Consider the following 24,289-nt stretch of genomic DNA (forward strand, 5'->3'; position numbering starts at 1 on the left):
TGCGACTTTGTGAAGAACTTGAGACATTACTCTGAAAGGTGGTGGGAATACATAGGTGTATATATTATACCACTTCTGACTAAACATGTCTGCCATCCTTGCCATATGGGCTGAAACTGGAGAGATGAATCAAATCTATGTAGGGTTTGCACTGAGAAAATGAAATCCCTACTACATTATTTGTCTCCCCCATGAGGCATGGCTGAGTTGGGATATAAATAATGGAACCCACAACTGTGATTTCCTTGTCTCAGTGCATGAAGGGGACCACTGTATTCCCTCTCAATGTCAAAATTATTTTCTTACTTCTGATTCTTCCAATTCTTGATTACAGATCCCTGATAAGAGTTATATAGAAAGACTCATGAAAAAGGGAAGCTATATTCATAATGATTGTTAAATCCACAAATTAATGAATGTGTGTATAAAATCACTGGCAATCTGAATCCTGAGTATCTGATTTCTCTTTTAAAACCTATTTCCAAATAACCTTGTCTTAATATTTTTGTGTGTGTGAGTGTCTAAGGGTGTGCTTGTGATGCAAGTGCAACCATATGCAACAATACATATGCATAATTACATAACATGCCTTTCTCTTTCAATATTACACATCACTGCACTGGTTTAAAATGAAAGTTGTATGATTTTTATATTTATCATAAATATATTTAGGCTTAAATAGAAGAATGGTTTAACACAAAGTATATAACTTCGATATAAATGCAATAATAAATAAATAAATATTTTATTAGAATACAATGAATGGTACATTAAATGTCCTCTCCTTGCTCTCTTCTTGTGGCAGAGAAAATTATATCATGTAAATACTGTGAATTGATATATTTTCTGTGGTTTTAAAACAAGGTTACATAAAAGTTGGTACTTACACTTATGAATTGTAGAATAAGGTCTTTGAATGTCCTCATTAATCAACAGTTGTCTACTGCATCATTAATTTCATGAAATCCAAAAAACTGGTTCCTCATCAAAATTTAAGCATTTCCAGTAAGTGAAGGTAAACCACTATGAAACAATAAATTAAGATCTGTAGAATCATTAAAAGGGTTTGGCAGTGAAAGGGAATTTACATCACCTTCTGCATCTAATAAATTTAGAAGACAGGCTAATCAAGAATGCTTGATCGTGACCCTTTTCATAGGCTTCTCTTGTCTAGAAATTAACTAATTAAAGCATACTGACCTGAGCTAATGGAAGGAATTGCTATGGAGGTCATGGTCAAACTGTTAGCTTGAATCAAACAATTTACAATGGTCTTCTTCAAGTCATCACCCCATCTGTCCTTTTCATCTGGCTTGTAGTCATGCCAATGTGGTCCCACAGCATGGATCACTTTTTTGTAGGGAAGTTTGCCAGCTGATGTCACACAACACTGTGTAACTGGAATTATACCATATCTTATGACATAGTCTTCACATTTCTGATCCAACTCTCTCCCTGCAGCTTTGGAAATGGCAAGAGAAACTCCATCACCATGTGTCAAATTCTGGTTGGCTCCATTCACAATACAGTCCACTGGGAGTCTGACAATATCCCCAATGTAAACCTTAACTGTAATTCCTTCCCTGGTGTAGTATGTCTTGGATGGTGTGACCATGCTGTGTTGAAATGTCTGCAGGTCTGATGGATGAGATGCTGTACTTTCTTCCATTCTGTCATCCAGGGGCAGTCTTGAAAATGACTTGAAGTCATGATACATCTTTAATAAAAATAAATAAATTGCTGGTAGAAAAGTATTATGTCACTCAATTTTCTTTTTCTACAAGGGTAACAAATTCTTTTAAGAAACAAGAGATCCACACAAGCCTGATATCATTAACATATCTTACTTTACTTAACAGTTGACCATTCCACTAAGCAGCCTTATGTGGTATTGTAAGAGCACAAATCTTTGTAAACCATCTCCCAAGGTTTATATCATCCTGATTTTACTATTTTAATGTAGTTTGATATAAGAAATTTTCAAAGATAAAGCATAATTAATGTAATTAGAATCTCTTGCCCATAGTCAAATTAATTGAAGATCTTGATGTAACAATTCTAATTAGCAAGATGAGAAATTCAGTCTCTGCAGAGGTAAATTGATCAGCCAATCACATGAGAGATCACCAGATTAACATGAACAAATTTTGCTTATTATGCCACCAACTAAGACTAATGATACAAGTTTATTTACCAAGCTGTAGCAAACAATTCCATCTCCAGAATAGTTGCAAATTCAGCCAGACCAAAAATAAGATAAAAAATAAATAAATATAACCAGATAATTTTTCATAATCAAACTAATACATCTTGATCATATTTGACTATTAAACAAGTTTAATAAAAGAAATCTGATAAGTACAAGTCCCTAAAATATTGACAAACTTGGCCTCTCCAATACAAATTCACATATTTGTGTCAATCTCACTCATAACTGTACCTTTCTGAGGTTGCTGATACAAGTCCATTTAACAAGTCTGATCATAATCCTATAAAACATAGTCAGATTCTCTGGATTATTCTAATAACAATCTTGGCCAATTGTATGATCACATCATTAATATGCATAGGTCTCACTTATAAGATTCTCTGGATTATTCTAATAACAATCTTGGCCAATTGTATGACCACGTCATTAATACGCATAGGTCTCACTTATAAGATTCTCTGGATTATTCTAATAACAATCTTGGCCAATTGTATGACCACGTCATTAATATGCATAGGTCTCATTCGTAATAAAACTAATCCAACACCTTCATGGCATTACCCTATTAAACAAACATGATCAAACTGGGTCTCAAATGGCTAGAAACTTATCTAATAATATGCAATATCACTCCATTAACATGCATAAATCTTGCTCAGAATATTACTCATTAAATATCTTCATGATAACAGTCCAGCTATTTAACAGATTTTATCAAAATCACATTAGACATACAGCCTCTAATAACAAGCTCAGTCAATCAGATTCTTAATAACTCTTTCACACATACAAATGTATCTGGATGATTCTACCTCATTTCAGTGAAAACACATTTTGAATCTCATTAATTAGATGTGTGCTATTTTACTGGGATACCATGGTATATCTTTATCCTGTGGTACATGGTATTTTTCCACTGCAAAGTACATCGATATATTCTGTCAGTAAGGAATGTACAGAAATTAATGGTGAATCTTTTTATGACTTTAATGATACTAACAGAGTTCTTAAATTACTCATGACAAAATTGTTTGAAAATTATGGGTTTTTTTTAAACAAAACAATTGCATCTGTCATAATTTAATGGTGTATATTACAAATATAATTAAATTTATGATCCTTTTAATCACATGCTTGATATGTGTCATGTATCCCAATGACAACATGTTGGCCAAATGGAATGTTGTGAAACATATTCAAGCCAAATCCACCTTTCAGGAAAATCATAGATCAAGAAAAAATGAACACAAGTCATTTTTTTATTTACAATTGTAATTGAATGTGTTAAGCATATGTTTTCCTTTGTAAACTGCAAATCATCCAATGATTTTCATTCGTGCACTTTTTTCTGTCTCAACATTACTTAATTCCTTAAGTCCACATAGTATTTTCTCATTTGCTGAGAAAATGTGTTTTATATTTACCGGCCCTCACTGATAAATATCTTGCCAGGTGTGTTGCTGTTGTTGTTGTTGTTACTGTTGTAGGGTTTCAGCAAATGATAGGCTATACATAGCGGTCAGTAATAATGGTGGAGGAAGAACCCAGAAAAACCCTGAAAAGAACCATTGACCCACGAGAAGCTACTGGCAAGCTTTCTCATATAACCACATTAGCCAAATCTGAGACTCGAACCCATGCAGACAGAGGTGAGATGGCAGTGATCCATAACAGAGAGTGCTTTAGACCACTCGGACACTCGGGGCCCCAGTGTGTGTTGCTATCCCACTAAAAATGTCCTTGCCAATAATTTATCAACCCTTCCTATCTTTACCAATAGGTTCTCCAACATCAACATAATGTCATTATTTTAATTCTTTAATTCTGTAGCTGGTCTGTACTATAAGATGAGTACACATATGTACTTTCTCCATTCATAAATTGTAGCGAAAAGCATGATCTATAGACAGGCAAGCATTAATTCACGTCAACAACTCATTCTGTCAAATTACTGAAACAGTTTAATGGAGGTCATGTCAGCATCACATGATCCTAGGAGTATATCTGTGCTCTAGAGACGTCATGCGTGCCCTAGATGCTGGTTGGCAAAAATATCACATAATAACTGTTAAAGATATTTCATAGTAAAAAATAATTTAAATACCTGTAATCTTTTTTAGTCATTTAGAATTGTTGACTTGATGTGTTAAAGGAATTAAATATGCAACTTTTCATTCTATGGTTGCATATCAGTCTTGTAAGAAATATGACAGCATTTTGAGTTATTTTTTTTGTTCACTGTAATTGCAGAGCTTGAAACATTTCTCTTAAATAAACAACACTTTACTTGATTATTGTGCACAAGTTTCAAGGACTTGGATATTTATTATTGTCATTGGATTACTGAGAATGATTAAAGGACATATGTGAAAGGATTTACGCTGAAGTAAAAAACTGTTTAAAATTGATTCTTCAGTGGTGCTAGTACATAAACACATTAAAACTTTCATTCAAAATACTTTTGGAGTATTTCTGGATTACTGTGAAATGGATAGTACATTTTGGAAACAGAAATTCATACCATACTGGAGGATAATTTTAATTCTTTCACTTTTTATTTTTATATTTTATGGAAATGCATTTATATTTTGTATGATTAAAGACTAGTTGCATTTTACCTTTCTTGTGATAGAGCTTAGGTTTCTTGGACATAATAATGTTCCGAAGTTTAAAACATTCCATCTACTCAAAGAATTTTCATCCACAAGTCAAACCATAAAAGCCCATCTTGCTTGACATCTGGCATCATTTTTCTTTAAAAGTACAGACTGGACCACTATCTAACCTGATTATCAATATAATGAATCTCTGAAGATAAGTATGAAATTAAAAAACCTGCCTATTTCCTCAGAAATAGGTCATAAACAGTTGCTGTAAATAGAAAATTAAAAAAAATTACACACAGGTATATAATAGACAAATTAATTTTTATGCTATTATTATTCAGTAGTCTTTCTTTTCAGAATATTCTCAAAGAGATGATAATAAAAACAACAAACACGACCTTTTATTGCTTTTTTTAATTTATTTTTTTTAATGTACTGGAAAAGCGTAATCCATATACAAGCAAGGGTAAGTAATAATTAGATAGAAAAAAGCAGAATGGTTGGCATATATGATATTTGCATTTAACTTTGGTTTAAAGCAATACTTTCTCTTCAAGTAGAAAACGGTCTATGTTGTATGTATATTATAAACACATTTTGTAAAGGTATGAATATATCATACATAAAAATAGTGTATTCACATGTAAAAGTGTGTGTGTTTAGAAGTAGAGAAATATATGCAATGTATTTTGGTGAAATGACTTCAAAAGAGCACAACAGAATCTATACATGGTAATTAATTTGAAATGACAGGAGTACTAGATTATAGTTACTGTTGATGATTGTACATGTAATTACAAATAGGAAAAAATACTTAACCAATTGTTACTTAAAGAAATTTTATTTTTGATAGTCTCCAAAAACTTCATTAAAAAAGGACAGCCCAATATGTTTCTAAATTAGTTTGAGACATCCCCAACATTATGCACATATTAGAGCACATATGTTAGTGTTTTAACACCATGATAGTGTTCATACAGTCAAACCACAATGGCAAATGATCAGTAAGCTCAACTTCACAACTGTATGTTGATTCTAAATAAAATGTGAATCTTTATGTGAAAAGTTTGGACTGTTATTGTTTTCTTGAATTTTTGAAAGTTTTAAAATGAAATTGCTTGTTCTAGCTGCAGTAGATTAACTATTCAAGCCTATTTGTAATCTAGGTACTGCATTTCTTTAGCTATTCACTGATGACAAGCTGAAGCATTAGAGTAATTGAAAAAAGCAAACATCCTAGTACAGGTATGAAAATACCGTGCCAAGCATGCCATGAAGGTGTAGAACTTTTCAGAACCATTAACTTAATACGATCACCCACATTCTAGCTTTGTTACAACAATCTCTATAATTTATAATACTTTTTTCTCCATTAACTTTACATTGACAGAATCGTGTAGTATTCTACGATACGGAACACCTTGATATTGTACACATGTGCATGACACATTTGCCTAAAAATAGTATAGTGTATTAGGAACTACTTTGTAAATAAACCATGTACACTCATGTAGTAGACTTTAGGTTTTAATTGACTAGATTTGTTTGTGGATGAACTAAACAGCTGTTTTCTCTACTTGAAAGTCATGATGATAAAGTGAACAATGTGGATGAGTTTATTGGGTCACAAGTGAAACTTTCAAACAAGCAAATGAATGAATGTAATATTCATAATGTCCACAATAAACGCAAGATGCTGCATTGAAAATACAATTCCGATCATTTAAACAGTTATTTAGGAGAAATGTTCTTAGCTTTTCATTAATGGAATGGTTCAGACTATGACCAATGCTCTCTGGGGCACATGAAAATAGCATAGAAAAGCATACTGAAGGCAAGGGTTGTCGCATATCTATCAGAGACATACCACTTTATAAGTGAAAGTACAAAATTCGACGGAAAAATAATGCAACTGAAGGTTTTGGTAGGAAAGTAAGGGCATCTGAGCCAACAAGCCAAGACGATGAAGAATTCTTATTTCCACTGGCTGAATGGATTGTCACACACCAGCTGCTTTGCTGCTTTGCAATTTTCCACATTGACTTTGTTGATACAATGTTTCGGATTTAGGCTAGTGATATACACCATACAGATCATAACATAGCTGAGGTCCCTACAAACAGCATGCATGTGACCAGGCATAAACATGTCTTCTTTTAAAGGTAATAAAATTGGCAAATATATACTTACGTTTTCACATCTTGAGTTTCCTCAAAATGTACTTTCTTAGTTCTGCAAATCCAAATTACATGAGTTATGTCATGGGTTCTAAAGCTTGATTACAGATTTCGAAATTGTACTGTAATTTTGACTATATTCTAACTGCAATAACATTCTCCTTACTGCACTCAAAATGAAATGAATGTGATATTCCATAGTGTCTTTTTGAAAATTACAATTGAAAGAGTTCATATTTTTCCCCACATTATGATTTCAAACATTCAATGACAGAACAGAAACACATGCAGCTGAGTCAAAACACGTACCTCCTGGCACAAATCACATGTACTTCATGTGGAATTCACAGCTAAATCCAGTCAATGATCAGTGGAATTGAGTAGAATAGACAAAATAAAAAACAAAATCCATTCCAAAGAAAAAAACTGATGGATTTTTTAATTCATATGAATCATCCCCCCCCCTCCAACCTACTCATGAAGAATAAGAGTGATTGTACAGAGAGAAATTCAGAAACTATTGTCCTGTATCATACTGACATATTTAAATCAAAATACTTGAGCTTCACTTAATACCTTAATCTTTTCTGTCTTCTAAAAGTTGTGATGTATTTCATTAAGTGGTCTATGGCAATGCATCCAAGATAACTAAAGCACTTGTAAGATTTCTTCTTTATACTGTAAGTAGCATGCAAGCATCAAGCTGATTGGATTTTACTAATATTCAAACAGCACTGCAATTAAAGTTTTGGAGTTTTCAAGCACTAATGGGAGGAACTAGGAGGGATTTTCACACTGGAGTGAGTATCACGTTTATGTCACAGTATGCTACATTCATCTACTCAGAAATGCTCACTATAGACTCCATGAGTCAGTGAAAAAATGACTTGTGGTTTAGCATGAGAAATGAATTAGCCGAAGCGAATGCAAATCAGTCACCCAAGCAAAATCCTTCTGAAACAATAACAGGCAGTGTTCCAGCTAAGCATAAATAGAGGGGTGCTACGCCCAATTTTGTTAGTTCCCCTGTCAAATTTATCATGCCTTTGAACACCCCTATCAAATTTAAAAGTGCTGAAAATCATTCATTTCCGAAATTTAATTATGTTCTGGCACCATGCTCATGGCCAGTTTTGCCACAGCCATGCCACTGGTTACCTTTGGTTTTTATCATTAAGGCTCATAACTGATGCACGCATAATTCACTCACAAAAACGGGATCTAAGCAAAATAGGAAACTGACAGAATATTTTTGGTAAGTGCATTTTATTTTCAATTTATTCATGAGGTTAAAATGTTTATTTTATTCCTATTTGATACCCCAATCCTTGCACCATCATCAAGAACCATTGTCTTGTTAAAACCATTTCTGTTGGTTATATACATATGAAACAGAAAACTGCAACATTTTTTTCCCATATACTCTTACTTATGTGTATGTAAGGACATAATTATTGACAAGCAGCAGCCCTCAAGTTAATTTAATTTTTTTTCTTCTTCATTTATAATCATCATTGATTCATTGTACAATTGACACTAACTTATTGAGAACGCATGATCTGTAAATAGACATAAAATTAACATATCTGACAATTATGAGAATGATGTTTCAACAGAAAGTAAATATTTTTTAAAATATTATATTCTTTACATTATACAAAGAGTGACAGAAATTAAACTTTAAGTTTCATGGTTTTAATTTTTACTATATTAAATTTCCAATTATCATCACTTATATTGTGTGTACCATAGAGGTCATTTATTATTATTGTTGTTATTGTTGTTGTTTTACTATTATTATTATTATTATTATTATTATTTTCATTGCAAATTTTAAACTTTGAATTATATAATATTATTTGAGCATGAACAGTAAAATGACTATTTGTATTTATTTTAGATTCTCTCAAAATGAACCTACCAAGGAAACCAGGACAGATGAGACAGCAACAGACCCAAAACCTACAACACATAATGAAAAAGATACCTAGCTTTTTGTTACATATTGATTGAAATAGTGTATAGTTTGATAAACAAATGATGTTGAGTCGAAGTTGGTATTGTTTCTCTTTTTTATTGGTTGCTATTTGACATCCATTCACACATGAAGTGTCCTGATCTTGAGCCAACTGCACTTAAAGTGCCCAGGTCAGCACCCCTGTCATTTGAAATCATAGCTGGAGCACTGACAGGGATATGAAGGGAAGCTTACATCACTGATTATACCTTAGAGTGCAAACGCTTATATTAGTTTTGATTTCTTACATTTCTACACACTAAAAGTATTCATGTGAAGATGTGGTGACATATGAGGAATATTAAATTCAATGGGTATTTTATAGACATTCAATATATGCAAGGATCTACAGTTTAGTTTGAATCAAGAGCACATTAGTGAATGGTGAACAGAAAGTAGAGTTATTTAACTGAATAAAACTGAATTATGGACTACCACATGCTTTTACCTTTACAGAATCTGGTTTTCTTTTTAGTCTTGCTCCACCAGACTGAAAGTGTGTCTTTGGATCAACAGGTGAACCTAGGTGATATGTAAAATATGTTTGAAGATCCATTATTGCAGATTTTACACATAAAAAATATCACATTGATCCATACTATTATAACAGTAAAAGAAAAATAGATGACACATAATACCGATGGATGTTTTTATGCTGCATATTACTTTCACCAACAATACATAAACATCCTCCAAAAAGGGACCAACTAACAATTTACTGAAGTCTCCATGATGATATGAAAGTCAATTCAGGAGGTGTATCGATAAAAAGATTTAAAGGCCATATTGGATGTCTGAGAAGCACCATTTTCATTTAGGACCAACAAAATGAATGTGTGTGTACAAAGTTCCATGGTAATCCTCCATGTAATTCTGGAGTACTAGCAATATTACACTTGTGATAATGGATGGATGGATGTCTGATATTGTACGATGGGCGGTAGAGTCAACACATCATCCCATAATCTCTTCTGGCCCAGAGACCAGTTGAGGCAAACATTATTGGCAGTGACATATTAACTGCACCGATGTGAAATATCTTGCTGAAATTTTAAAAACAGAATTATTGTGAAATGGAAGTAAAATGAGAATCATTATCATTTAAGAACCAACCAGACATCATAATATGTCTTCTGCTGAAAACCCAATGTCGATTTGACTCTTCATTCAGGAAGAGAAGCAATAAAAAGATTTTCAAGATGACTGCATTGTCTGCTATACCAGATATCAGACTGCAACCATTTCCAATGAGAACCATCTGGACATCATGGGAAGTCTTTTAGTGAAACCTCAATGCAGACATGATCACAGATTGAGGAGAAGTAGCAATAACAAAACTGTCAATATGACTGCTGTGACATCTGCTACTGGACTGATGGCAAGTTCTTCAATCGGAGCATATAAAAGGTGGTAAAGAAAAAATTACAGGAATGACGGTTTATGTTCTCCAAATACTGGCAAGTGTTCCCTAAATATCAAATCTGAGTATGATATGTAACTGATTATGACAATTTTGGTCTCACAAGCATAGTGAAGTGATCAATGAACATGTACCACAAAAGCCTTAATTACAGACTACCATCACAGAGAATGGCCAAACTCTTCAGGCAGTAGACAGTTCAGCCACCTTGGAAGTACACTGTCAAAAGCAGTCTACACAGATGATGCAATTAATGACAGAATTATCAAGGCATGTGTGGCCTTTGTCAGACAACATGCAGAATGTGTAGGAGTGCAGAGGTATCAGTCTGCAAACATAACTGCAGGTTTACAAAGCCACTGTGTTGCCAACCCTGCTGCATGCAAGCACCACCTAGATAGTGTCCAGACACCATGCCAAGAGACTGAATTATTGATACATGGCCTGCCAGAGAAAACTGATGAAGATGGTAGGATGGCAGGACAAGGTCCCTGACACTGAGGATCTCTCATGGGCAGGCTTTTCAAGTGTCCACACGCTGCTGATGAAATCAGGATGAGATGAGCAGGCCACATCACCAGGAATATCAGGCAAGCAACTACTAATTAAAATCTGTTATCACTAGTTGAAGGCTAGAAAGCAATCTCAGGAAGATCAGAAGAATTGATTAAAAGCTCCTTATAGTTATCACTGCAACACTTCAACACTGACCATGTGTCCCATGAAGATGCTGCACCCAATCACTACAACTGAAGCTGCAGAGTTTGTGCTAAGGAGAACTGCATAAGCATTAAATGACTGATTGACAAATGGATTGTTAATCAGACCTATGTACATACTGATGGACAGATGTGATTACTAAAGGACTGCCAAATTTGTATAATGTAAAAAAATACTTAGTAACTCAAGTGAAGCTTAAATACCAAATGCATCAAAAAACCAAATTTAAGTAAACAAAATACATTTAGCAATTACCCAATGAAGATGTATTTATTTGAGATCATACATTACCATTTTTAAATAACATCAAAGATTCAAAAATTACTCCAAACATTTTGTACTGAAACAAGTTTAAAATCATGAATACAAATGAAGTACCTGCCCATGCAGAACATTACACATTTCCTTTGCATGCATTGGACTTCCATATTAATATTTCCCTGAATTAACGTAAACTTTCTGACTTTTACTTAAATTTCTATATTTCCCAACTTATAAAATCAGGAATGGCCTTCAAATGTGGGGCCCAATTTGGATCATTTTGGCACACACCCCTCGATTTATAGGCTGTGTTCCCCCTGTGAAATTTGGAAAAAAGTTTTTAAACAAATATGATATGATACTGAACTTAACATTTTCCATTGCTTTAAAATTACTCTCTCTCTCTCTCTCTCTCTCTCTCTCTCTCTCTCTATATATATATATATATATATATATATATATATATATTACTAATACATGGGGCCTAATTGATCCAAATCCAATCAGCCTATGGCTGGCCCTGCATAAAAATTCCATTTTTTTCCCCTATGACTTTATTAAAAATTGAAATGTTCCTGACCTGTGGGATGCCTGCAGATTATCAAACTTACTAGAAACTTGGTTGAGATTCATACAAAGTTTGGGCAAGATCCTTTCATCTTAATCACCCTGTGTATTGACAAACGCTACAAACTAGCACAGTTTCATCAAAATCCATTCCCAATTCATCAGCTAAATCTATTCAAAAGGCATCATATTTCAATAAATTGCACATTTCACCCATAAGTCCAGGTCAGTCACAAAATATGATTATCAGACTCATCTAGGATATGAGTGAGATGTGACCAATGCATTTAGCAAATTTATGTTACGTAATAGCTTTTAACCTTGAACTATAAGTCGCATTTTACACACACAAAAGAATTAGATCCAGATATGATCAAAATTCCTTGTCCTTCAGTTTTAGACCTCTGACCTTGAACCCAAAGTCAAAAAAAGCTTATCATAAACCTTATCAAAAATGTGATTGTGATCAATGTAACAATAGTGTAAAGGAATAACTATTTATGTATTCAAAATCAAAGGTTGATAAAAAGACAAGCCAAGTTTCCTCAAAATGCATAACAATTTCAAATTTATGTTATGAAGTCAACATAGTTACAAAAATGTTAAATAAAACTTCAAAGTCTTAAAAATTTACAATGAATCTAAATCCAGATAATATTTATTATTGCTGTCATTCAAAAAGTCATCAAGATGTACCCATGACTGCAAATGATATATTGATATATACCTTTGACACTGATGACAAGATAAAGGGCTGGTATTCAAACCCATCAAAGATACTGTCAATGTCAACCCAGTTACCAAGTTATTAAAATCTGTTTGTGTTTGTCTGAGTTATCTTTCTTGCAAACAATATCCGACATAAGCTTGACTGGCTTAAAAGCCTTTGGTACTATTACCTGATACCTTTATACTCATCCTCTTTAGTCTGAAATCACCTCAGCCTCCTTCCTGGGTTTATCCTCCACCAGTTATACAGGCTGCAATGTATCTAGCCTATATTGCACAGAGAAATTGCATTAAACCCAAAAGAACAACAAATGAAAACTCCAGCTGGTTTAAATCTAAATCTCTTGCCCCGTTTCTAGACATAGAGATGTTTTAATGCAATAAGCTCTGTGACCCTTTGATTCTAGTTAGCATTAACATCAAAATTTTCTGACTGATTCTCCATCTCTTTCACCAGGCTAGGATGTCATAAAACCTTTGAGTTTGTACTTGAGGTTCTTTTGTCAGACAATAATAGATAACTGTGCATCTGACAGGTAGAATTGAATGGTTATGAGTGAAATCTTAATAACAGACTCCAGCACAGACTGTTTTCATATCCAGACCATGTTTATCTCAAACAGGCTGAACCTTACCTGTTTGTTTACTGATGATCTCCTGCATTGCAGCATCAACACTTTCAAATATGTCATCTGCAGTAGTGACAAGTAAGCCTGTAGGAGACGGATTAATCACTATTTTTCCCACATACTTCTTTTTTAATTCCTCTAAGGAGCTAGACATCTCATGGGAATGTACTGACTGGCCTCTTGACAAAGGATATACTCTTTCCTGGACACAACCTTTGATTGTTTTGTCTATACCCTTAAGTTTTTCTATCTTCTTTGAAAAGAGGTGTATTTTCTTTGTCAACTGGTTTGGTATCCAAACTATAGATAGTTCCATGAAGATATTGTCAATATAGTCACACATTTCTGGATAAGTGAAAATGTCAAATTGGCAGCCTGGAGAGAAAATGTCCTCCTGGACCTCTGACTGTGCAGTTTCTACAAGTTCCATAAGATCATCTGCAGCAGCTTTGGACTGGTCCCTTGGACCTTTCAACAAAATGGCAGGTTTAGACTGGTCCCTTAGACCTTTCAACAAAATGGCAGGTTTGTTTTCGTCCAGTGTAATTGTTATCTTGGGGTATTTATCACCTAGTTTGTGAATATATCCAAAGGTTTTCATCACTTTTTGCCATGTATGATCCACAGAAATGATTTCTTCATGATTTTCAAAGCATTCCTTAACACTCTGTATGATTTCAGTAACTACATTAAGCACAGACATTTTGTCTTTCTCTGTACATATTATGACACATATAGCATCACGGTCCTGTTGTCCCATCAATTCGATCCTAGCTTCAGCCAAATCTTTTCTTTGCCTCACTAACTGAAGGACATCACCTTGCATTCTTTTATCAACCAAAAGGGTATCAAAGTACAAAAACTGCTTTGCACATTTGTGAACATTGTCCAGCACATCATGTATAAAATGAACCACATCTGGTTCTTGTTCAAAGCTTTTTTCAGTGACCTCAAAAATAAACAAATCTTCATCATCACTACACACAGCCATTGAACAATTATATTTACTGACAATCTCATTCAGAATCTGTTGTCCATGTTTAGTTTTTGTGCAAAAGTTCCAATATACATGGAAGTTCCAGCTACATGGTACATTTTTGAAACATTTCATAATCTTCATATCTGGAGCTCTCTTATACTTGATCCATAGTGAAAGTGTGCAATTCTTCCCTGAAAAATGTTTTGTAAACTGTTAATTTATTTATCTTTGTGGATATAAATTGTTGTGGTTTTCAGAATATAGAACATTTGTTAGTACATAAAGATGTGGATCAGGCAGAGGGTTCAATTGTTTCCACATCATGATACAAATCTTCACTGAGCCTTCAAATCTGTGTTTTGAAGAAAAGTGGTTTTCCAAAACAATATTGTCAAATTAAAACATTGAAGAAAGAAACACATTTCACATAAATATTGACATATTGTATCAAATATGATGAAATTAAAATCTTGAATCAATTGACACAGCATAGATACTGATTTATGATCAGCCAATCAGAATATCATATCATAAACAGATCTTTATTAATTGCATGGCATGGTTATCTTAATGAAGTTGTTCCTGAAGCATTGCTTTAAATCTTACGGTATTTAACCTACTTTCTCCATGCCTGTGACTTTATTTCAAGGCAAGGGTTTTTAATAATATATCACAAAATGAACTCTCTTTGATTAAGAGTAAATTGCATATCCCAAGTACAAATAAAAACCATAAAAACTGCATAAGAAAAATCACTAGTATAAGAATCTATAAGTGCCATAGAACTATAAGCAAATGACTAAACTAACCTAAGCTTCAGCAAAAACCTATGCATCTGACCCAAAAACAAATTAGAAATGTATGTTTTCCATAAGAAACTATCTTTACTTCAAAGTGAAACATCATAAGTATTAAAAGAACCCACCCAGCAGTTGAGGAGGTACAAGAGAATCTGAACAGCTCAAATTTACAAGGGACTGGAAAATTTATTAAAATAAGCAGTAATTGAAATCGAGTAAGTTCAATATCATTATAAAATTTCACTCATGTCTGAATAAACTGGTGTTTTAGCAAACCATGTTTGAGTCAAAGTGTTTCTATTATAAATGTGAATGAAAAACTTAAACTTAACTCATAATGTAAATCTTCTACCCTGTGACCTTTACTGGAGTGGGTTGCAGAATGAATTTGTCATTACTCACTAGTGAAACATATCAAGTGAAAAACGAATCTACTAAGTAAATCAAATACTCTTCCATAAAAACCATATTAAAATTGTTGATGATGCTGGAATCCACAATACCACAATAACTGAGACGTCCCTCATTTATGTTAAAATAACTCAAGAAAGCTTGTACCAACTAATAGTTTATCAAAATGAAATTCCTTCTAGATAATTAATACAGATAATTAATAAGTGCAGGTCACATTACTTGAACAAGAATGTTGAGATGGAAGTTTACCATCATTTTCTTGCCATTCTTGTACTTCAACAAAGTCACTTTCATTATCAGGATTACTGGAAACACTGCCCGAGGTCTCATCTTTCACTTGGTTTTCTGTGTACTCCTTGGCAAGAGTTGCACTATCTGTAATTTACAGCAAACCATCACTTAATTATTTTAATGCCAAAATGTTTATTGTATACAAGATTTCTGTCATGTTTCTTAGCTGACTTGCATGTTGACAGTTCTTTTATCATTATTATACAGTCTAAACTCTTAAGTCTGAAAAAGATAATATCATCAAGATAACTCGTTTGTAATTGAATCATTGAATCATACATCCTAGTAATGGCATTCAATGCATGCACATAATACATTTTATTCTGAAATGTCAGAAAGAAAAAGTTTGATATGGCATACGTATAGGTCAAGGTCATCAGGCCTAGATGTATTCATGAGCAATATATTCAGTAGATTCTTTCCAGTATCTTGAGAGAACACATATATGTGGTTTTGTATTTGTTACATAACACCTTCTGTACTCTTTTAAATCAGTATAGCTTTACTATATGAATGAAATTCAAATCAAATTGGTATTAATAAAAGTTTGGTTCATGGCATCTAAAAGAACTGGTGTGCAAACATAAAGATATGTTAGAATTTCCTCTCTGGGTGTGTTATGCCAAAATACAGACTGAACAACTGTATTGAATGCCAGATAATGCATGCAAGGTTATACATTTGGGTATGTAATAAAATATACTTAATAGCAATTTCCACATAGAATTAAAATTTCAATATTCCACATCCATCCTATAACTATTCATTGCACATGTACTATGTCTATAAAGCCAATTCAATACTGACTGAAATTAAGTAAACAAAAAAGTATCTGGTGCTTTAATTTCTTTCATAAAAATGGAGTAAATATTTAAAGCCATCCAGGTCCTATTTAGAAATAATTCCAACTTTGCACTTCTCATCAAAACAAGAAAGATGTAGTAGATGTTTCCAATGACATGAAACATGTTCCATTTTATTTTGTATATGCATTTCTTATTATAAATCTCAGTGTGTAGTGAATTTTATTTATTACTTGTTATGTTGTGTGACAAACAACTGATGAGGCAATTTGCAATACCAACCTTCTTTAACTGGCTGTCTCTATAAAATGACTAAAATATTTAGTTCCACTAGTATTCTGCATAAAGAGTTTTACTGTGTTTTGTATATCTATAGCTAGTGTGTCTCTTGTTCTAAGTTAGTGGAATAAATATATTATGGAGTACATCAAGACTGTCAGGCCAATACATGGAAATATGTAGAAACCAGGCAAAGAGAACCCATGTAACTTCTGTGATTTTATGTAGCATCTATTATTCATGTCACGTTATATGTAGAATTGAGGCAAAATGACTACCACGCTGTGTGTAATGAGGTCTAATGAACTGTATGTATGAAGTTTCAAATTTTGCTAATTAAGTACTTTGTGTCATAGATGAAACTATTACTTCATTCATAAGAATGATATTTAAGATTCAAGAGAACTATATATTAATACATACAACATAAGTTTTAGAGCCCATCCATGTAAGGAAGAAATCATTCATGAATGATTCATTCAATATGGACTTTTTTCCAATTTATCAGGTATCTATGAAAGAAAAGAACTTACCTTTATTCCCTGGACTGCGCATTCTGAGGTATGGATCACATTTATTTCTTGAAGATCTTCGTCCCAAACACTCATGATGGAGATGGACTTCAACAATAATACCATCAATATTGTGTGACTTATTCAGCACTCTGTCAATAACTGAAAAATAGTTTGGAATGTTACGATTTGTTGCATGAAAATGTCTTCAGCAATAAATCTATACTGATGCTTTTGTTCCCTTTTTTCCACATGATTTAAAAAATAAACAGCAATAAATATGGCAGATAGAAATACTTCAGTGATGCATCCTTTTCTACTGAGATTTCAATATCCAAGTCAAAATCTACAATATCATCAAAGTCTTCTGATGTTCAACATGTACATGAGCTGCAAAGCTATGTTGGTTTCAAGCAACATCTGATGTCAAAGGAGTTAATTGTCAAGGGACATAATGCTATCAATAACATTAACTGTCAAGGGACATAATGCTATCAATAACAGTAATTGTCAAAGCACATACTGCTATCAATACCAGTAATTGTCAAGGGACATAATGCTATCAATATCAGTAATTGTCAAGGGACATAATGATATCAATAACTGTAACTGTCAAGGGACATAATGCTATCAATAACAGTAATTGTCAAGGGGCATAATGCTATCAATAACAGTAATTATCAAGGAACCTAATGCTATCAATAACAGTCCTTTGAAGGAACGGACACTCTACTGGCTGAATAGAATTTCCAGGAATTCAAGAAAAAGCCACTTCGTCTTTTTTAACTGCTCAATAATCAAACCATGTCATATATTTTTAAGCTGTAACAAGATTTTCAAATTAGTAACTGTGGTAAAAATATTAGAAGCAAGATTGGCATCATTTTCATTTAGAATCATCAAGACATAATTCAAAATCTTTGTTGAAACCCTTTGCGAATATGACCATTCATAAATAAGGACTGGCCATAACATGACATTCAAGATGATTGCCATGGTGGCCATATCTGATGTTGGATCAGCAGCATTTTCATTTAGTACCAATTAAACATGATAATAATTCCTTTGGTGATATGATCATCACTCTTAGAGGAGTAGCAATGACAACATTTTCAAAGAAGGAGTAGCCATAACAAGACTTTCAAGATGATTGCCATGGTGGCCATATTGGAAGTGAGATCAGCACCATTTTCACCGAGGACCACCTAACCATTATGACTTTCTTTGGTGAAACCCCCATAGTGATATGACCATCACTCTAGGAGAAGTCATAACGAGAATATTTTCAAAATAGCATTAGAGGTCAGATCAGCACCATTTAAATTCATAACCAACTATACGTAATAAGGAATCTTCTGGCAGAAACTGTGTCTATTCATTCAAGCCATATAGTTATAAGATTTTCAATATGTCTGCAGTTCTGCCAAAATTGGAGGTTAGATTAGCATCATTTGACTTAGGACCAACAAATCATAACAATTCTTTTAGTGGCAACACCATACTGATGTGACTTTCCATTCAGAAGAAGTATAATTCAAGATGCCTACCATGGCTGCCATAATGATCAGCATTATTTTCATTGAGGACCAATTAGAAACATCATAAGAAGTCTTTCAGTGAAAACTCCATGTTTATCTGACCATCTATTCTGGAGAAGTAGTGGCAATATTGGATACCCATAAGGCACCATTTTCATTTTCATTTTGGACCATCTAGACATCAAGAAAAATCTTGTGGTTGAAATTCCATGTCAATATGATTTTCCATTCAGGAGGAGTAATGACAAGATTTCCAATATGGCTGCCATGGTGGCCATACTGGATTTTAGACTAGCATGATTTTCTTTTGGGACAGGCAAGCCCTCATAAGAAGCCTTTAAGTGAAACCTCCATGTTGATAAAGCCATCCATTGAGGAGGAATAGGTCTACAATTGTAAAGATGACCACAGTTGTGGCCATATTGGATGTCCCAGTGAAACCATTTCTTTTAAGACCAATTAGATATAATAAGAAGTATTTTGGTGAAGACACTATTTCGTTATGACTTTTCTTTCAGAAGAAGAAGTGATAACAAAATTTTCAAGATGGCTGCTATGGCGACCATATTTTATGTCAGATCAGCACCATTTTCATTTAGGACAAATTAGGCTTTGGGTTGAGTGTGTGTATAAAAGTTCAACTGTATTAAATGTATGATGTGTTCTAAACTACAGCTATATGTACATACCACTAGGATCCTCAAAATAAATCAGACAGTATCCATCCTCTGTCTTCATTTCCACCCTCTCAACATTTCCACCACCACTTCGTCTCTTGTTCTCAAAGTATAACAAAACAGCATCATGGGATGTGGACGATTGTACATTATGCACAATGATGCAGTTGGAAATGGCAACTCTTGAAACCTTAAGGACAGCTCCTTCAGTTCTTCTTTCTTGGAATGTTTTTCTCACTTGACCAAAATCTGTAAGAAAAGGGAACTTCACCCAACACTAATTTTTAAACTAATATGACAAGCATATTCTTCATTGATCCAAACAACTTGTGACTGGCTTACAGCTAAATTAAAACTAGATTGTTGTCATGTATGTTTAGGTTTTTAGGAAACTGCAGCATTGCAGACTTAAAATAGAATTGAGTACAGTCTGTGACATAGAGTTTATGATAACGAGTCATGCCTTTTGTAAAATAATAATCATGCAGCTGTGTTCAAATGCTTTACTGGACATTATTATATATTTCAGGTAAAACAGTTTTTGTTCAAGCATAAATTGTCTGGGACAATGAAAGCATGTGTTTAGACTCTAGTCTACATGTACAGTTGTATTTGCCAGTATACTAGAAATAATCCCAGCTTATTTACATACTATTATATCTGCCTGACTGTAAAAGCCACTTCTACAATTAACCCTTTGTTTTTTACTCAGATACATGTTTTCACTAATTAATTTCCTTGAGAGTCAGTAGGACAGTCATAAAATCAATATAATTCAATGCTTCTTTTGTCATTATGATTTAAAGCATTCTGATTGGTAAGGCCCATTTTAAGTTTTTGGGTTTATACCTGTGTGAACCCAATTTGTTTTAAACCCATGCCCACCTGCACTACTTTCCTGTACATACATGTAATACTCAATAAGGACTATATTTAGAAAATCAGATCACTCAAACTTGGACTTCTTACTTAAGATTTTATTATGAACCAAATAATGGACATTGTCCGAAATAAATGAGACGTCTTTGCAAATGCTACAAGTAAAATAGACTTTAAATGAATAAATAAACATTGTCTACATACATATCTTGATGTGAGAGGCATGACGATATGATGCAAAATTCATCAGTGTGTGTTGGTATTAATGTATGATATGAAATCTATATACCATTAATATGCTTTTTAATTACAGTATTTGGTTCATAATTAATACACATAAAATCTGTGACTAAAACAAAATCAAACACTGATTAAGCACAATCCTCACAATCAAACTCATCCATGATATAGTCAATAGAAGCTACACACCATCATATCACCTGCTTTTCTGTAATTTTACACCATTTTCATAGCTGAATATTTCAATACAGGATTATATTTTATGTTTTATATATGTTTATGTTTCACTGATGCCTGTGAATGTGTTTCAGGCTTGATACTTTAAATTTTAAAATTACTTAATTATTAAGTGTCAAGCCGGACTATTCACATCATGTTGTATATACTGGATATATTGTACATAACAGACAGAAGGCCTCAAGGTAAATTGGTTCTGTAACTAACTGAGTTACCTTCTCTAAATAAAGTCTTTGTTATTATTATTATTATTATTATCATCCCTAGTAATTTTATACTGCTGAAAGAAAATGTGAAAAGATGGACAAAAAGGGGCCATAACTCTACCAAACATACATACCAGATAGCTTCATTTAATTTAATTCAAGCAGGATTTTGTTAATATTAAGCTGCACAACAAATTTGGTAAAAATCTAACAATTCATTATCATGGTACATTACAGAGATAAAAAAAGTTGAAGGAAAGGCAATCAGGATTTTCACTCCACCAAATGGCATACAATACTGACAACCAAATATATACAAGTTCTTGTTAATTTTCAGCTGTATACCAAATCTAATTGAAATGTATTTTCCCTTTGAAAGTTATGTTACTGAATTTCAAGAGTGGATGGCTGAACAAACAGATGGATGGAGAGAAAAACATGATAACCATAAAAGCCCCTTTACCCCTTGATAACCCACTGGTAATTAGGTACTGTGTATTACAGACAAATAACTGAGTATCATTTTATAAAGTGGAAGCCTTTAAATTGTTGTCTCTCCCCTGCAGACTGGTCACACTGTTTGGTGCCAATAAGGTCAGTCTTAGTACTAATCAAATGTCATTATACTACCCATCTATGTATAACAGTCACAAAGCTATGGTACAAATAGTCTTTTTGTTATAACTTTAACCCTGTTATACTGCTTATGCCTGGACAACCATGATCCATAACTCTCATAAATGATGACACAAGCCAAAATATAAACTCATTTGAAATCCTGGTTAGCTGAAATGTAAATATTCCTTTAAAAAGTGATCCTAAGGAAATCGGTTTAGTATATATGAATACAGAGATAGATCAACAAACATGTGAAATAACCCTTTAGAAAGTTCTGCTGTGGAATTTAGTGTACTCAAGATAGATAAAGAGATGGAGTGATGGCTAGACAAATGAAATCCAAATACCCCTTTACATAGTGTTGCCATGGAAATCAGTGCAATACAAATTTATTGAGAAATGGAAAGACAAATGGATAAACAACATAAATGCAACAACTTTTTTAACATTGTCAAGCGGTGATCCCAATGATCAAAACATATGACTATTACCAATATTATCTGACAATGTTACAACAACATTTCCCTCCTCCTCCCCATACAGGAATTCTCTGACTTTTGCCTCTGTCATTGTCTCCAGGAAGTTTGTCAGCAATTCCTCTGTTACAGCATTATTCAGCCCCTGGATCAGGACTCTGTTTTGATAGCATGGCTTTGGTGGTGAAGACTGGAACAATGTCACAGTTAATGTCTGACCATCTACCTGGTGATGATTGTGGGAAACTACTCTCTGGGCCACTGAAACAACAAAAGCATGCACCAATCTACTAAAACTTTCTTGGATGTGGTCATAGTAGAAAAATGAATTCCACAACAGATAGTTATCTACTGCCAAACTAATCAAATTATATTTTTAAAAATAGAATGACTCATTTGAATAATGAATAAAATTGTTACTAATTCCATTTGTAAAGAAAAAGCAATGCAATACAAAATATAATATAGTAACAAATACAACAAGCCATACAATATTGTACTTGAAACTCACTGCTTCGTTTTTTAAGACTTCATGCTCATATGAGGAAGAAAACAAGGAAAGAAAAAGTGATGGGAATAAGTGCTTGACAAGGATAGCTGAAGATCAGTCTTACTGGATCATTTCTTTAGGACATGTCAAACTTATTTTTTTTACTAATAAAAAATTTCAGTCTATTTTGACATAAAAATGAGCACATTTCATTTATTAAATTTATTTTTCTATGTTATGAAAATTTGCACAACTGTCAATATAAGATCCTAACTTTAGACATTTATGAAGAATGACATTTGTTTCTATCATCAGAAAAACAGTGTTGAAACCAAGTAACACTATTAAAAAGAAAGGTAAGAATTTATTTATATGTACCTTCAACCTCCTTAAAGGTGATGCAAGCAACGCCATCTACAATCTGGACCTCCTCTACATCACCTCCTCCAGATCGCCGTGAATTTTCAAAGTACATTTCCAAAACATCCTGACTAGTGTACTTCGAGAAACCTCGAACCTCCACAGTATTGCTGATTCCTCTATCTCCCACATGTCTAGCCTCACGTTGAACTATGGAAAATGAAGATGAAATTGTTCGCATGTATTTCTTTCACCTTTTTAAGAGCAAGGACAAAAAAAGTATTGAGACATGACAATGCAAAAAGGAAAACAATGAAATGAAGCAAATTTTATGGTAATGATGAGATTGTGTAAGAGGTTAAAAAAATTATAATGCATTGTATAACAAACTACCATATTTGCTGTCCTATAAGACGATACTTTTTGACCAGAAAATCTTAGCTTCATCTTATACTCCAAATCGACTTACATATGGATTTTGTCATCCAAATTGCTTTGTCATACAAGTTGTATGGAAAATAATTCTCCAAGAGTCATTTTGGTCAAGAGATCGTGTATGAACAAATATAGGATCCCATACTGAGTATTTTAAACAATTACATGATCGTCAGTATTAAAAATTAACACAGATCAAATGTAACTGCGCTAAACCAGCATGCACAAGTAATGTACATTGTTTGTGATGTATGTTTAAATTTGATCACATATATGTGCATTAGAATTGATGAGTTAGAAGATGAATAACCATGACAATGACATATTCCATCATAATTTTCTTCTTGCATGTAATGATCAAATAAAACGTATGTCCCATTGAGAGAGACAGACAGACTGTGTGAGACAGAGATGTCTTCATGATTGTAAATCTGTATTGTTCACTTACCTGATGACTGATCTTACTTGTGTACAAGTGCAGTACCATATTCAATTATCAATTAATAACACAAGTTAAGCTATTCCTTCTAGTTTCTGTTTTCACTTCCATTATTAAAAGAATCACTGGGCTTTGTAGTGGTATTTACTTGTTAATTAAATATGCTATGGCTGTATTCAGTCATTCCAAAAATAACAACTGTTTGAGGTCAAGATTCTGCAGATGAGATCAGATTAGTGAGGCTACCAATAGGGAAGTGAGGCTACCCATGGTTTTTATGA

At 33.3% G+C, this 24,289-nt stretch overlaps 1 protein-coding gene across 1 annotated transcript in view; it reads right to left on the reverse strand.

The window, feature by feature from the left end:
- Nucleotides 1-24,289, reverse strand: part of LOC149795863 (uncharacterized) — a 69,839-nt gene that overhangs the window by 39,751 nt on the left and 5,799 nt on the right. Inside the window, exons 3-10 of the mRNA XM_089965786.1 lie at nucleotides 23,153-23,344; nucleotides 22,300-22,545; nucleotides 19,641-19,877; nucleotides 17,435-17,575; nucleotides 15,778-15,903; nucleotides 13,342-14,505; nucleotides 9,458-9,531; nucleotides 1,201-1,717 (exon numbers count right to left, since the gene is read on the reverse strand). Of these exons, the coding sequence (XP_089821912.1) occupies nucleotides 1,201-1,717; nucleotides 9,458-9,531; nucleotides 13,342-14,505; nucleotides 15,778-15,903; nucleotides 17,435-17,575; nucleotides 19,641-19,877; nucleotides 22,300-22,545; nucleotides 23,153-23,344 (2,697 nt within the window). The remainder of the gene's footprint in view (nucleotides 1-1,200; nucleotides 1,718-9,457; nucleotides 9,532-13,341; nucleotides 14,506-15,777; nucleotides 15,904-17,434; nucleotides 17,576-19,640; nucleotides 19,878-22,299; nucleotides 22,546-23,152; nucleotides 23,345-24,289) is intronic.

This window comes from Sinohyriopsis cumingii, chromosome 7 (assembly GCF_028554795.1).
Source record: "Sinohyriopsis cumingii isolate HCF-2022 chromosome 7, ASM2855479v2, whole genome shotgun sequence".
Lineage (NCBI taxonomy): Eukaryota > Metazoa > Mollusca > Bivalvia > Unionida > Unionidae > Sinohyriopsis > Sinohyriopsis cumingii.